Source organism: Thunnus thynnus, chromosome 5 (assembly GCF_963924715.1).
Source record: "Thunnus thynnus chromosome 5, fThuThy2.1, whole genome shotgun sequence".
Lineage (NCBI taxonomy): Eukaryota > Metazoa > Chordata > Actinopteri > Scombriformes > Scombridae > Thunnus > Thunnus thynnus.
In genome coordinates, this window is record NC_089521.1 from 9,588,453 (window position 1) to 9,604,818 (window position 16,366).

A 16,366-nucleotide genomic window follows, 5' to 3' on the forward strand; every position below is an offset into this window, starting at 1 on the left:
TGATATGAGCCCTGCTTGGCACCTGTACAGAGCAGTTAGAACATCAGCGATGGCTCTCTGGAGAGGTTGGTGGTGTGTGTGCATGTCTGTGTGTGTGTGCAGGCAAAATTATTTGAAAATCACCTGAATGGAGGTACCAGAAGGGTCCGGCCCACTGGGTGTGAATGAGCACAGTCGACTGTAAAATGTAGTCATGATACATGGCAAAAAAAATGTTTAGTTTAGAGTTATTTAATATGAAATAATATTTCCAGTCTGTGATTTCATGCCTTTGTGTATTGAGCTTTAGTGGGAATAGGCGTTGTAACAGCAGGTGTGTATAAACCTGACCCAAGAAAAAAAAAAAAGACAAAATCCAATACTCTCCCAACATCTTTGCAGTGAGACAATTCAGCCAAATGAAAGAATCTAAACACCATTTATTCCAGTAGCTGCACTCACTCATAGCTCCTGCTTCACCATTACACACACTGTTATCCAGGAACATGGTAAGGCATTGATAGATGCCTCGTGCTTCATTAGCTACAGTCTCTCCACCTGTGAAGCCATAACACAATATGAAACAGCTTCAGCCAGAAACCCAGTGCGGCAAAAAAAACCCTAACCTATGCATTAAATACAGCAGACGGGATGAATTCAAAAACAAGATCAACTGACGTCCATTCAATGGTGCTTACGAAGCCGTCACTTTTTTTTTTATATTAGATGAATTGTCAAATATTTAAGACAAATCAAAAAAACAAAAGTTTGCCAGTCATTAGTATCATTGAAGTGCATTCAAACTTTCAGACCAATAGATCAAAGGTGTATTTATGGGTGTATCCTCATCTGTATCTCACAGTTTGCTGTTCTTCTGAAACTGGGACACCAGCCCCAGCACTTGCTCTGATGCCGTGATGACCTTATTCTGCAGGTAAAGTGCGCTGTTTGTAGACGTCTCATTCAGGAAGTAACGATAGTTCACCATGATGCCGCAGGAGTTCGCGACGCCCCTGGGACTGGTGTCAGCGTGCCAGTTGAGCCGCCACATGATGGCGCCGTTCTGCAGATGGAAGTTGGCCACGGGGTTGAGAGCGTAGCCTCGCCTCTTTTCCCCGTAGAGGTACCAGGCACAGAGCCGCATCAAGACGGGCTCCAGAACGCGGGTCAGACGCTCGGAGCGCATCCACTCACTTGTGCTGATCAGCTTGCGGAGGGCATCTATGGCCGGGGTCCCCGGGGCTGAGTCAGTGGCCTGCTCCACCTCCCCCCACTCCTGCTCAGAGAGGAGGTCGGAGCCGCGGCCTTCCTTCCTGTACTGGCTGAGGAGGCCTTGGAGCCAAGAGGAGAAGCCTGGGATGGGTGACAGGCTGGAGAACTGGGCCATGTGAGGGAACTCGCTCTGGAGGGATGAAAAATAAAGAAAAAAGTTTTTATATTTAAATCCACTTTAGAGAAACACTATAAAAAGATGCAGAGTCATTTGCATACATAGACAGTTCAGCATAGAATTGCCTGCCTTAACCAGCTTTAAGAGAAGAAAAGGAAAAACAAAAGAAAGAAAACTAGGAAAGGGATAGGGATGAGAAAACAAGGTAAGAGTATAAGGAAAACAGATGAGAGGAAGCAGAGATTTGATCCCCACTAGAATGCAAAGAGCTCCATTGTTGCAACAGTAGAAGTAAGGGAGATGAACACTCATCCTCAGTATCAAAACACAAAACAGAATTTTCTTGTGTGTGCTCAGGCCATTAGCTCCTCAGACAGGGACGGCTTTACAAATCAACTCCATTGCTTTACGATCCTGCCCTGCTGATGGAGATGGATGATCCCCTCTCTCTCTCCTTCCCTCCCTCCCTCTTTATTCTATCCTCCTCCTCATCACTCCCTTGCACCCCACCTTTAATACCCGTCCTCCTCTCTCACTCTTCTCTCCTCCGAGTCTCTGTCTTGTCTAGACCACCCACACGCACACACACCCCCTACCCACCCACCCAGCCACCGACCCATCTTATAAGTTTACTTCCAACCCACTACACCCTGTCCTTTCGCCCAAAATACTCCCCCTTCTTCTCCGCCCATCTTCACGCTCCAGCATCTGGGTTGATAAGTGAAGGAGCGATGTGCTAGGCAGAGGAGTGAAAGGCTGCAGATGAAAGTAGAAGTGTCAGACAACCCCTGGAGGGACACACTGCTGTCTGTCTGCCTCTCTCGGCAACATTGTTTTCCTTTCTTCCTCCCTGCCCTTGTGTTTGTTCTCACTCTACTGTATCACCATCTCACCTTCTTCACTCCAACCTCTTCTTTTAACTACTAGGTGCCCCCATGTCGAGAATGGGCAGGGATGACAAAGAAAGAGAGTGGTGGAAATATGGATAAGGCCGGTAGGGAAGGTGAAAAAGGAACAGGAAGGAAAGGATATGGAGGAAGTGCCAGAGCTGTGCCCCAGGGTCCAATCGACAAAGACAAGCAAGACCTCCTCCCTTCATCTTAAATCATGACTGTGACCTGTTCTTTTCCACTCTATCATCTATCCATCATCATTGTGGTTCCTCTGTAGCTATGCTGCTCCTCTCTTCACCTTTACGTAAGGTAAAGCTCTATCAGAAAGCCAGGGCCTCTTCAGAATACAAGCGTGTGTTATGGTTTTGTGTAGCCCCGAGGGTAGAGCCTGGCACTTACACTGTCAGGGTCAGGGGTTCGATTCCCACTAGGGGCATAATAAATGGATACACTTGTGGAGTGTCCAGAAAAGGAATAAATGTCACACAAAAGTCACTTTACACTGCCCTACAAAGCCAAAATGCAGTGTATGTGCATTGATCAAAGCTGAATTAAGAATCTGAATTTTTGGCATCTGTTCTAGCATACTAAAATCACTATGGATACAACATGTAAAATTTGGCTTTGGCTTGGTAATCTGCTCTAGAGGCCACAGTTGCACTTAAGTGCACTGTATACCACGAGGAGTCAACCAACTATACATCTAAAGCAAGAGAGCTATATCAATTGAAAGCTAGCTGGTGAGGAAGACACAGGCTAGCCTTTGTTAAAGCTAAAACTAAATTTACTTTTTCCATAGCTGTTAACTGTAATTATAATAAAATATAATATATAATTTTTGATCACCCAACATTTTGGTTATTCATTTTGTTATTCAAAATAACTATATGAGGCAGCAGCTGAACTCAAAAAGACAGCTAAACACCTGCTACAGCTAACTAGCTTAGCAGAGTATCAGAAAGTGCATTTCCATCATTGGTTTTTATTTTCAATGTGGGCATAAAAAAGGTTTTTACGTTTGGTTAAATGTGGACAAGTTAAGAAAATGAAAAAAAGTACAACAGCAACAAAGAATTGTGATGTACGTACAGGAAGCATGTGACTTAAATATCACTCAAGCTTCTGCTCTACTGAAGATTCGGAAAATGGTGGGAGATAAAAACACAGACTGTAACGTTCCTCAGATAAATACAATTTTAATTTTTTTGCACATTTTCCATGTGGTTTTCCATCGTTTGAGGTTTGACTAGTTCTTAATTACCACATTAATGCCTTAATAAAGGCATTGCAACCTTTCTATCCGTTTCTATCTTTCTATCTCAGCTTCACTGCTTTATAGTTACTGCTCTCCACTTTTGTAGGGCAGTGTAGGGAAGCTAAAAAGTAGCACACCTCTTTTTTTAGATGACTATTTTTTTCTTTAGAAAGACAGCAAACATGAGAGGAGAAGATGTTGACATGCAAAGCTAGTAGACCTCTTGGTGAAAACAACAATCACCGTCTGTAACTGTCTTTACAACACAGTATGATATAACCTACTTTCCAACCTCCGACACAAGCAGCCCTAATGCCAAAGCAAAAACAAAAAACAATATCTGCTGAGCTCACTGAACCCTATGTTGCCATTAAGTAAAAAGCTTGCAGCAATCCTGTTGTATGAATAACTAAAGTGGAAGCAGCTTAAAGCTCTGAAACCCGATTTTATGAGGATATACTATAAAGAGCTATTTCCCAGCTGTTGGGTAGAGTGGTTTTTGATGTTCCATTCAATGTTCCAATCATTTAACAAGTGCTAGCTGGAGTGGCTCGACATGAAGGACTCTTCTGCGCTTATTGAGCGGGATGGATGAGATTTCATTACTGCCTGTTTAGTGACAGAGCAGATTTCATTACTGCTCTGTTTATGTGTGTACATTAATGTGTGTATAAGCAACTGCTAAAACAAGTGGGCAATTAATGCTTTAGCGCTGAGACTGAAAGAAAAACTTAAACTTTTGAAAAGCAATCAAATCAATCAAAAATCTTGCCTGTCACAAATGTACTTCTTGCCAGAACACCGCCCTGCCAGCTGGGATGCACCTGAAGGCTACCATAGCTTTTTGATTGAACTTAGTATGCAAGTCATACAGAATGAAATATGTTGTTCCCAGGGTAGAGACAAAATGCTTTTTGATACTACCCCATAGAGGAGGAGCTGAGGAGCTCTGCTGAAGTTAACAGCTGTGTCTCTGCATGTGTCGCGTGTGCTGTCGAGATAAAGTGTTATTATCCAGCTATTATGGAGAAAGACAATTTAAATGCTTAGATAACTGATGTTCACATAACCTTGCCTCTTCTCAACTCAAAATACTGAACTCCTCATTTTGGCATTAAAATCTCACATAATATAGCAAATATAGTTTAGTATCACAGAAAACTTTATAAGAGCATCACATCATTGTATATTATTATCATTGAATATAAATTGTTGTTGTTCATATAAAATGTTGATTTCCTAAATTTTGTATAATTAGCAAAACAATGTGAAATGTATGCAGAGGTCAGTATTTGAAATGATGTAGTGCAAGAATGACTTCAGTTTTATTTATTGAATGTGCTGTATTACTGTAAATAAGTAGATAATGAAGATTAGAGTTTGACTTTAACATACAGTAAATCCTACATTCATACAGGGCAAAATTATGTTTCCGATTTTACTTTGCTGCTTCAGTTTACTTTTTTTTTCTGTATCGACCACAAAGTTTAGATATTTCTGTAAGTTACATAAAAATATAACATTAAACCACAACTTACATAACTGTAACACTAAATACATTGCAAATGTAATCAAAAGGAAACAAATTACATTTCCTTTTCCAGATTCTTTTTTCAAATTATTTAGCAATTATGTTGCAATGCTGCTCACCAAATAGTCTAGTAGGAAGGGGGGGTTCCCATGCACCCCACTGATATATTTTTCTAACTTAGTTTTTTGTAATCCTCAAGGTGTCTAGTAAACAAATTTTCATGTTCCCAACGCGAAATATTGTCCCATGGGTCCGTTTTGCGGCCATCTTGGCGGCCATCTTGGATTTCTGGCGGAAATTGAAAACTGACATAACTTTTGAACAAGACATCATACAGAGACAAATGACCCCATTTTTCTATATAATTTTGGCATGAGGAATTGATTGAGGTGGTTATTGTAGTGATTTTATCAAGTTTGGTATATTAAAACTCGAAAAATAAGAAAGAAGTTTGTATAATTTACACTCAAAATCTTGCAAATTGACTGTCTACATATGGGTGTACATATGACGCTTGATAAATATATACACAGTGTTATTACACATCTTGACATAAAGAATAATTACTAAATAATGTGATTTAATAAAATTTATGAAGCATTTTATGGGTCCAAATACCACTTTTGTTCATGTTCCACAACTGTGGTCTTAATGTTGAGATACATAAAAATGAGCTAATTCAATTACAATATGACATTATTTCAAATGAAATATTTTCATATAAATATCACTTTAAACCATATTAAAATTCTTTCTTTTTGTTTAATGATTATTTATATGATTTTTTCACCCTCACTTCTGAGTCTTTACAGCAACGCTGAACAAATGACATAGTAAAAGTTCTATCTCACACAGGCTCCGCCCTCTACTGGACTCTATAGGTAATACTCCTCCCCAATCACACACACACACAATTGCTCACTGAAATTTGCATGTACGTAGCCAGCCAATTAGGACGCGCCTACCGATTCAAATATCCTGCACCCTATATAAGCAGTGTCTAGCTACCGCATCTTCTTTTCTTCAGCAACAGCGAATCAGCTCACTTATCTCTCTTCTCCAGGGATGGAGTCGCCGGTACATGCTCATTCCTCCCGTCGTGCCTTGGTCTCATCTCCACCGGACATCACTTCCCGCTTTGAGTACCTCGGGTGGGCCTACACAGAGAGTGGCATGATACAGCCACCGCTCTGCGTATTCTGCTGAGCACTTCCTCCAGATCTATGCCAGAAACGGTAGGAACATTTTCGACGATGTGGTGTCCCACTCCGCTGTGACGAGAAATGGCAGCACAGCTGCGTGTTATCGGAGTAGATGGACAAAACACTGAGACTGGGTTATCCTCTCTAGTTCTGCTGTGTTCCTCCTCCATATTTGGGCATCAAGGAAATAAATCTATTCTCTCAAGAGGAAATAGATTTTCTCTTCGATGAGATCCAGCACCTGTTATCAAAACAAGGTGTCGGTCATTCCCACTCATGACAGACAGAAGGGGTTTTACTCTGCGTATTTCCTTTGTTCCCAAGAAGATGGGATGTTTCAAACCCATTTTGGATCTCTGCATTCTGAACCAATACATTGGCAAAGACGTTCCACATGCTGACCATGAGGAGATTGCTGGAACTGATTCAATCAGGCAACTGGTTCACCACCATCAACCTGAAAGGTGTTTATTTTCATGTCAAGGTGGCACCGAAACACAGGAAGTTTCTGTGTTTTGCCTTCCAGGGGATAGCCTACGAGTACAACAGGCTGCCGTTCGACTACTCCCCATCTCCCTGCACGTTCAGCAAGTGTGTGGACACAGCGCTGCAACTGTGGTGAGAGGGTCTTCTTCTATTTAGATAACCTCATTGTCATGGCCAGGTCCAGAGGATGGGCCATTTTCCACACAGCCAGATTAGTGTTGCACCTAACTCAGTTAGGCTTTGCCATCAACTGGAAGAAGAGTGCCAGATTCAGCCAGGCTGCGGGCTGTTCTATCAGAACCCAGATGGACGGCACTGCAGTGGCAGTTCAGACTGTGGCGGTGACAGCTTTGACTGTCATGCAGGCATTGGGGCTCATGGCAGCGGGCCATCGAGTCGTTCCACTGGGGCTCCTGCACATATGCTGCCTGCAATGGTGGTTCAGGGTAGACTGTGAGAACAGACAACTGCGCCACAGTTGACTACATCAACAGGCAGGGTGGGGTCCGGTCTGCAGCCCTGTTGAAGATAGTGGAGAACCTGTTGGTGTGGGGCTCAGAACACCTTCTGTCTCTGAGAGCCCTCCACGTTCCGCATCTGGTGAACAGGGGCACTGACGTCATGTTGAGGGGCAGCCCTCTGCTGGACGAGGTGGTGCAGAAGATTTGGAACTGGTTTTGGAGAGTGAAAGTGGACCTGTTCGCCAGTGGAAACAACACCTGCTGTCTGCTCTGGTTTTTCCTGACACCGCAGGATGAACCACCCTTGGGGGTTGACAGGGGCACCGTGGTATGCAGAGATGACCCAGATGTTGGCGGCCCAGCTCTGGTCTATTCCCCAGGTGCAGGGGGCTTTGGCCCAGGAGGTGGGCTCAATAGGCGTGCTGCCCATATTAGGCCAACGTCTCCGGGCTTGGCTCCTGAGAGGGATAGGCTGATGAGGGCTGGACTTTAAAGAGTATGGTCTAGACTTGCTCCATGTGAAAGGCGCCCTGAGATGACTTTTGTTGTGATTTGGCGCTATATAAGTAAATTGAATTGAAATTGAATTGACTGTCTGCACAGGTTGTGCAGACTATCCAGGAAGCGAGAGCAGGATCCACTATTGCTTGCTACAAGGCAAAATGGTTGGGATTCCAACGCAGGTGCGAGGAGAGGAGGCCGGACCCCCTGACGTGCAGTGGAAGAGGTCCTTTCCTTTCTACAATATCTGGGTGATAAGGGGCTGTCTCATGCCACTGTTGAAGTGTATGCAGCAGCTGTTTCCTCCTCTCATGAGGGGTTGGGCAACAGACCTGTCTTTGCCCAACTCCTCATGAAGCGTTTCATGCAAGAAGTCAGGCGTGTCTCCACTCCTCAGTGGGAACTGCAGGTGTTGCTCGAGGCCTAGTGAGTGATCCCTGTGAGCCTCTGGAGCGCTCCTCTTTAAAGGTGTGGTCATTCAAGACAGCTTTGCTGCTTGCACTGACTTCAAGTGAGTGAGTGAGTTGGGCACCCTGTCGGTTCACCTTAGCTGTTTGCTGCTTGGTGTCTGCTTCTTTGCCTGACTACCGGATACGTATATGCAAATTTCAGTGAGCGACTGTGTGCCTGTGATTGGCGAGGAGTATTACCCATGGAGTCCAGTAGAGGCCTGTGCATTGCATTTATCTGCAATATTAGCAGTTTGGTATATATAGAGGATTTCCCATATATTCATGTCTTTGTGGTGGCCCGCCATAATATCAACATTGACCACCACATATTGATTTTCTATTTTTTTTTTAACCATTTAAAATGGGTAAAATCTTATTTCATAGTAGAGCTGCATTACGGGTGTGCCCGAATACAAATACAACCTATCCCAACCTATCCCATCCCAACCCTCATGATCCTGGACAAGGCTGGGAGAAGACTGAAGAGGGTAGTTTGGAACCAGTGTGGTCTTGTGGCCCTATCTTCCCCTCTTCCCTCATTGACTTACTAGAGAAAACTGCTGAGGAGGTGGAGGAGAGTGAAGAAGAGGAAGAGGAACAAGAGATTGACTATGAAGAGCTTCTTAATGATGACGACTAAATATAGCACAGCACGATGAAAAAGTAGCATTGCTTAGCACCTCTGTCGCTTGTTCTGTCATGAAAGATTATACTAGGAGTGGAACACCTTCCTTTTATTTACTTGACTTATTTAACTCATATTTTGTTATTTTTCCCTACTCACTGTCAATTTTAGCTGACTCCAGAGTTTGTGTGGACCGTATAGTTTGGTATACATGTAGACATTGTATTTTGCAAGATTTTGAGTGTAAATTATACAGAATTTTTTCTTATTTTTTGATTTTTAATGTACCAAACTTATTAAAATCATTACAATAACCATCTCAATCAATTCCTCATGCCAAAATTATATAGAAAAATGGGGTCATTTGTCTCTGCATGATGTCTGGTTCAAAAGTTATGTCGATTTTCAATTTTTGTCGGAACTCCTATGTGGCCGCCAAGATGGCCGCCAAGATGGCCGCAAAACGGACCCATGGGACAATATTTCGCGTTGGGAACATGAAAATTTGTTTACTAGACACCTTGAGGATTACAAAAAACTAAGTTAGAAAAATATATCAGTCGGGTGCATGGGGACCCCCCCTTCCTACTAGACTAAAAGTAATGATGCTAAAATAAGGAGAAATACTTGCAAAAACATGGTGTTTTCGTTCAGTGATCTGTATATTCAGTTATAGTTATTAGTTAAAACTTGTGCTAATTTGAAGTGGCTGTAGTCTGAGCATTTGATTTCGTGTTTTGCAATTTGTACAGAAGTTCAGGATTTTGTGTTTCAGGAGAAGATTTTAGTAGTCAGTCAGTGTTTTGTACCTTAGACTTCTGTTGTGAAAACTGAGCAAAAGTGCTGTAATTGTAATTCTTTAGAATGTGTGTATCTGATGATCTCTCCAGCTCCTGCAATGAATATTAAAAAGTAAACTAAAGGCAAACTGTCTTTAACTGTGATTAGCTTGTTTCTGGGATGCCACATCTATTTCTAGTTCCACAGTCAACCATAGACCACATTCTTGCTGACAAACATCCTAAACTACATCGTGCATCCCTCCTGCACCCACCTGCAGTTCCCGCACCACCCTCTTAATAAGGTAGTTGCCCAGTTCCACCCCTTGTAGACCAGCCTGGGTGGAGGAGATGGAGTAGAAGATGGCTGCATTGATCTTATTCACATCCTCCTCAACATCGAGGGTTCCAAACTCACGGACGATACTCTAAGAGAAAAACACATTTTTGTTGAGTCATCATCCAGACACAAACTTGCTGTTACTCGCTGAATAGCTCCAGTCAAGGCAGCAGTCTCAATACAATAAGCATTCAAACTATCTGAGAAATATATAATATATTTGAAATATCACAACCACCTTTTACTCAATGTAAAGAAAAGGAAGTCTGCACTGTGGAGGTCGCTCCCAGAGGAAGATGCACTTTAAAAAGGTCTCATGCATTGTTTTTTTACAGAGCAATAACTCATTTGTCAGCTGAGAGGAGGAACAAAATAGTAAATCCCAGATGTTTAACTACCCTCGAAGGTGCGTTAAAGTCAGACAAACCATTACAGCAGCCTGCAGCTATAGCTTCTAACCTGAATGTTATCAGAGATGTCTTCAGTGAGGGCCACGTGCAGCACTACCAGGGGCTCTCCTGGCATGGCAGCATGGGTGAAGGCATAGCAACGACGGTATGGCCCCACTCTGCGCTTCAGGTCAGTCCAGTTCCTCACAGGGTGGACAGCTTCATACCTGGCAGAAGGCTTTTAGTTAGTGTTTCAGTGTTCATACTGTACTGTTTAATTGACATGTAAGAAAAGAGATTATGATGCAACAGGGAGAGGAGGAGGAGGATGTCATAAGGGAGTGTGGATGCCCTTACTGGCTGATCTTCTGCAGGATCTCACAGGGGGACTGCCAGGTGATTCGCTCCAGACGGAGAAGACCTACAGAGAACCACTCAGACAGCAAGCTCTTCAGTGTGCCATTCAGGTCCTTGGAGAGATAAAAGGTGAGAATTTAGAATCAACGTCCATACTAACTTAATAACCTAAAAATCACCACATTCTTTCACTTGTTGAGAACCGCTCAGCGGCCGATCTGTCAGGAAAATGGAAGCAGAATCTTGACTTTGTATTTGATAAAACACTGGTGTGCGGGTAAACCTCAGAAGTACATGATCAATGAGAGAAAGAATGTCATTGTATCCACTATACCATTGAGCAATCTAAGTTCATTGTATCTATGGAGGAATTTATCTTATAAAGAAGAAACACTATAAAAGTATTCTGATGAAATTGCTGCTTTTATATGACCATTAAAATAACTAGAAAAACACACATTCTTTACAACCTCATGACCTCTTTTATTGAAAGAACTCACAAACTCTGTCCTATTGACTGACAGCAGAGTTGCTAAAGTTTGTCTGTAGGCTATGAACAATTCCATACCCTATATCTTACACACTGTGCGGGGTGTACGGTCCCCTGGCTGTCTGTATGCCGTTTGAATGTTTTCACATTATGAGTAATGATTTGTTTGAGCTTGCAATGGGTGTAGAGGAGGCACTTCAATAAACAACTTGCCATTTCAAAGCAGGCCTGTCCTCCTGCAAAGGTCAGACTTCATTTAAAGCAAATCTCTTGCAAACACACAAACAAAGTGCACACGGTGCACATAAATACAGCCTTATATTGGCTGTTCCATAGGATGACTTCACTCTGGGCCTATTTTAATGCCGTCTTGTCAGTCATAATAATAGCTAATACAAACAAGCTCAAGTACTGTCATGGTATAAAGGCCACTAGCTGAAATTCTGTATGAGCAACTATCAGAACCAAAACATACAAAATTTAAAATTCTTCCCCACATATACAGCAGACCCTGCATTATTCAACTCTATGGTTCAGAGGTTTCACGCTGGAAAAATCAGTTGAGTGAGGAGCAAATCAAAAGTAACCTTCAAAAAAAAAAAAAAAAAGAAAAAAGTTCAGCACAACTTCCATCATTACTTCCCAATTTCTGCGATGTGTGTTTGTGTTGATGTGCATTTGTGCTCTTCAAACTTCACAAACTGCCTGCAGCAAAATAATCTATGATGGCCGATAATCCTGGCCCAGCATTTCTGTGGAAAATGCAGCACATCAACAACCCGTGAAAGCGCAGGCACTGCCTTAGGTAGCCAATTCTCACCCACACAATAGGAAGGCCAAACTGTAATGTGTACTCCATTGACCTAGCAGAAGATGAAGTCTTTTGAAATGGAAGGGTTATAGCACTCGAAGCCTCGGGTTAGGAGAAAGACGGCGGAAAAATAGGGAAGGGGGGAGAAGAAAATCCTGCACTCCATTAGAAAGAAAATGAAGCAACGCTTTTTGACACTGGAGCTGTATCAAAGCATTGAGGTGCTGATGCTTTGAGCTGATACAGCCTCTGCTACAAGGACCCTCTCTACCCTGAGCTGCAGTTATATTGTGATTATACAGAGCGATGAGGACTGCAGTGCCTGGAAGGAGCAGTCCGTCTATCCGAGGCCAAATGACCACTGTGTGCCAGTACCTTTACTCCAGTAGGCTGTATGCCACATGTCGCCTGACACTCTGTCTATGGGGGTCAAAAATAGTCTCACTGATACTTTATGTAATCCTCTAGGAGGAAAACGACGTCTCAAACTTGTCTTTATGTCTTTCATCAGAGCAGGTGGAGAAGAATAAAAAGGCCTGGAGGTGGAAGGAGTGAGGAGGAACATGAAAAATCAATTACTGCACAAAGAGAGATTAATCTAGCGTCAAATTGAAAGAGCCACTCTTGCAAGAAACACAGTAGCAGCAACCTTGCAAATTCCAAACTTTCATAACATTTGCAATTTTAGAAATTTTTTTATTTTTTCCTTCTATGATTCATCTTTTCTTTTGATTGCCACTTTTCTCTCCCCCTGGTATACACTATCAATACAGCGACTAAAAGCTTCATATTTACCATGACCTTTTCTCGTTTTCAGCTCAATCAATTCTGGCAATAACAACACGCAGAGATTGCTGTGCACCACCAAGACCAAGGTGGTCAGCACCGAGTACAAGTGTGGACCCTGTAGGTAGCTTAGACCTTTTTAAACTACAAAAGGGTCCCAGTGGGTCTGGGTTATTGAGATTAAATGCATCTGTACCACCTCTCAGCAGGAATAAAATAGATATTGAGCAGGACAGGAGAGGCTACAAGTACATAAACTGATCATAAAGGTAACAGATAACCTCTTTCACTGTATCATCAATCAGTGTCCAAAGAAAGCACATACTGTACCATTAAAAGTAAGTTTTCTTTAAATGGGTCCTTATGTTCTCAAGCGGGGCAGTTTTAGCTTTTGATGGTGCACACATCCACATTTTGATTAATGCATCTCTCAGAGACAAGTTTACAAATCTGCAGTTTGCGTTTCATCTAGTTTGTTTGAGAAAAGTGGACACAACTTGGCAACTATGGTATTTGGTTTAGATTAGGCCATCATATCACAAAACACTGTGTAAAGCATATTTCCTGATGTTATGTTATGAAGCTTGTATTTGGTTTGGATTACCTCAACATCTACACACTATGGGGGTTTTCTGCTTATAGTTTCAAAAAAACAACTGCTGGTGACCTCTGACACACAAACAGCAATTCTCCTGCACACAAGCTTTTACAAAGCCGCAGCAAAGCAACAGTATCATGCCAACTCAGTATGAATCTCGCTTAGAGATTCAGCCAACGTAGAGAATATAAACCAGATCGATGGCAAACCTGCATTTATGCCCTTATTCTGCCTAGCTAGTCAGGGGTCAAATGACCAAGGACTGTATACACATTGTTATTGACAGTGAAATTAGCATTATATTTAGAGCTGCAACAATTAGCCAGTTAATTGATTGACAGAAAATTAATCACCAACTATTTTGATAATCGATTAATCATCTTGAGTCATTTTTAAGAATAAAATGCCAAAATTCTCTGGTTCCAGCTTCTTAAGCTTGAATATGTTCTAGTTTATTTAGTCCTCTATGATAGTAAAAAACTGAATCTTTGGGTTGTGGATTGTTGGTCAGGACAAAACAAGACATTTGAAATTTTATATCTAATCAATTAATTGAGAAAATATTTGGTTAATTGATAATTAAAATAGTCGTTAGTTGCAGCCCTAGTAATATTGTGCATCAGATAACTTCACTTAAATCTGCCCATATGCATCTATTACTCCATTATGGTTTAAAGAAATTATTTGCAAATACACTGTCTTGTGTTTATGAGAGGTACAGATAATACACAAGCATCAATAGTTCTGTAATCTTGTAACTATCATGATAAATACTTGATTAATATATATACATACACACATGTATGGTATATACTGTATATGGACAACTAAGTACTGCAGTTTCTGTGTTGCTTGCCCTCACTGACAAGCATCTGGTGGTAAGCTCTAATTCCACTGCATAACAAGCGAAGTGAAGTGTCTGAATCACACGTTTAAGTTGCTCTTCTGTAGCTTGTAAGTGTTGCAAACAGTAATAAGTGCACCGCTTTAGCTACAGTTAAAAAAGGGACTAGTAGAACATTCATCTTCACATTGCTTTAGTTTAGGTGCCAAGAAAGTACTTGAATGTGCAACCTTTGATGCCCTCTAATTATAAGCCCCTCTCTTTGGCATGTTATTAAAAGAGTTATCCTGTCAAATTACTCGATCTCTGCACTGAATAAGTGAGTATGTATTAATATCAAAACATCTATGGTACATTTTTATACTTTTTATATGTTTGAAAAAGGTCACCAGGCCTTACAAACTTGGTTGAGAAAGGTGCAGTGAGGGTCTAAATTAAATGCGCAGCCCACAGTGTTCATTTGTATTCCTGAACAAACTAGGTGCATGGATTAACATGACATCAAGCTTGCCATCTGAAAAATATTCCACTCTTATCCCACAGTGTGCATGAAAACTGCTGCACTCCAGTGCTGAACTGAATTGAAAATTGTAAATACAGTTGACTGGATATGAATGACTGAACAGTGAAGTGGAAAGGGTGGCGTTTCTGGAAAATAATTTTGCCCAAAATGTGCCATTAAGGGGACAAAGAGCAAGGGAGCTCTGTGTGATGGAAAATGTGTATTTTTTCCACTGCCTTTTTCTTTCAATTGTGTTTTTTTTTCATTCAAAATATTCATTGCATGCTTGATTTATATTCTGCTCTCTCACTTTGTTGCTGCTTGCCTCTTCATATATAGAATGGATCATAGAACAACAAGAGATTTCCAACACTACTGTTGTACTTTAAGTTGATCTGCCTAAGCGAGGCAAGAAGGAAATGTGAAGGATGCAGCTCTGAAATTAAGCTTAATAATGTCTTGTGCCAAACAAGCTCTGATTAACTTATTGGAAAAAATATCATAAACAATGAGGAAATTAAAATAGATATACAAGTTATTTTCTCAGTAGGGGTGAGGAAGGATAACTGGGGTAAAGTTCATTACCACTCAAGCTGTGATGAAATGTGAGCCATGTGATGACGGCAAAGCTGCGAGTGTATTTAGTTCCTCTGTGGGGGGGGGTTAGTTGTTGAAGCAGCTACACTCTTTATATTTTTATACTTATATTATATTGTATACACTGTCTCCGAATTACTATACTCAGGCAACTGTGCTAAACGTCTAAACGCGAACGGCACTATTTGACACATGAGAGCACCCGTAGAAAATGTAAACATACGCATTACCCTGATGTGTGGGCTCTCGATAGCTTTAGATGAGATTATTTCAAGCACATCGGCTCTGAGATCCACCAGAAACTTCACTCCCCCCTCAACTCTGCTTATATGGTTGAGCAACTGTCTGTAACGGGGTGTCAAGTTGTAGCGCAGTCTGTCTTCAACTTGCAAAATGGTCGCCAAGTCCCTTAGCTGGGTGTCCAGTAGCTTTCCGGCGAGCTCCGACACACTTTTGTGATCCACCCCGAAATCTTGCGACAGCTTCGCCAGGAAACCGAGTTTGTCTTCCTTCTCTAGACCTCTGTAGAAGTGCATGAACTCCACGCTGCTGGATTCAGGAGGAGGGGGGGATTTGTCTCTCGTCTCGTATGTGGGTAAAGGTGCAACGACCCTCGCTAGTATCTCCTCCATGCCCGTTACACCGCCACGAACTGGGGTAGAGTAGCAGCGCCGGACGCTGAAGTCCGAGGCCTTCAGAGCGGCTTTAAGGACAGCCCGGTGTCGCCAGCACCTCACACTGTTACGGAGAACATAGATTACAGGGTGGGATATCATCGCCGGGAGGGAGGTCAGCTGTCTGTTTGAACCGCGACCAGTAAGCACATAGCAGGGAACCGTTTCCGGGTATCTTAAAGAGACAGTACAGCTGTCATGGCAACAAGGTCAGGGGTTCATGACAGTATTTAAAGGCCCCTCCACTCAAAAATATGTTTTTCTTCTTGTTCCTATAGTTGAATATTTGAGCTTCACTGTGCAGAATAATATGTGTGCAGAGTTTGACGCTAGAAGGTTGTTTTCACATTCATCTGCTGTAAGGAGAGTTTCACTGGGAAACCTTGAAATGTTTTCCAGTGACACACTCATCAACATCATAAAA

The 16,366-nt window shown here is 42.0% G+C and overlaps 1 protein-coding gene across 1 annotated transcript; it reads right to left on the minus strand.

Moving 5' to 3' along the window:
• Nucleotides 1-399: 399 nt before the first annotated feature.
• On the minus strand, nt 400-16,098 carry mlycd (malonyl-CoA decarboxylase). Its single transcript, XM_067589069.1, has 5 exons — nt 15,499-16,098; nt 10,641-10,753; nt 10,354-10,510; nt 9,830-9,982; nt 400-1,381 (listed from the first exon to the last, which is right to left on the minus strand). The coding sequence occupies exons 1-5, from the start codon at nt 16,042-16,044 to the stop codon at nt 836-838; spliced, it is 1,515 nt and encodes a 504-aa protein (XP_067445170.1). The 5' UTR covers nt 16,045-16,098; the 3' UTR covers nt 400-835.
• Nucleotides 16,099-16,366: the final 268 nt, after the last annotated feature.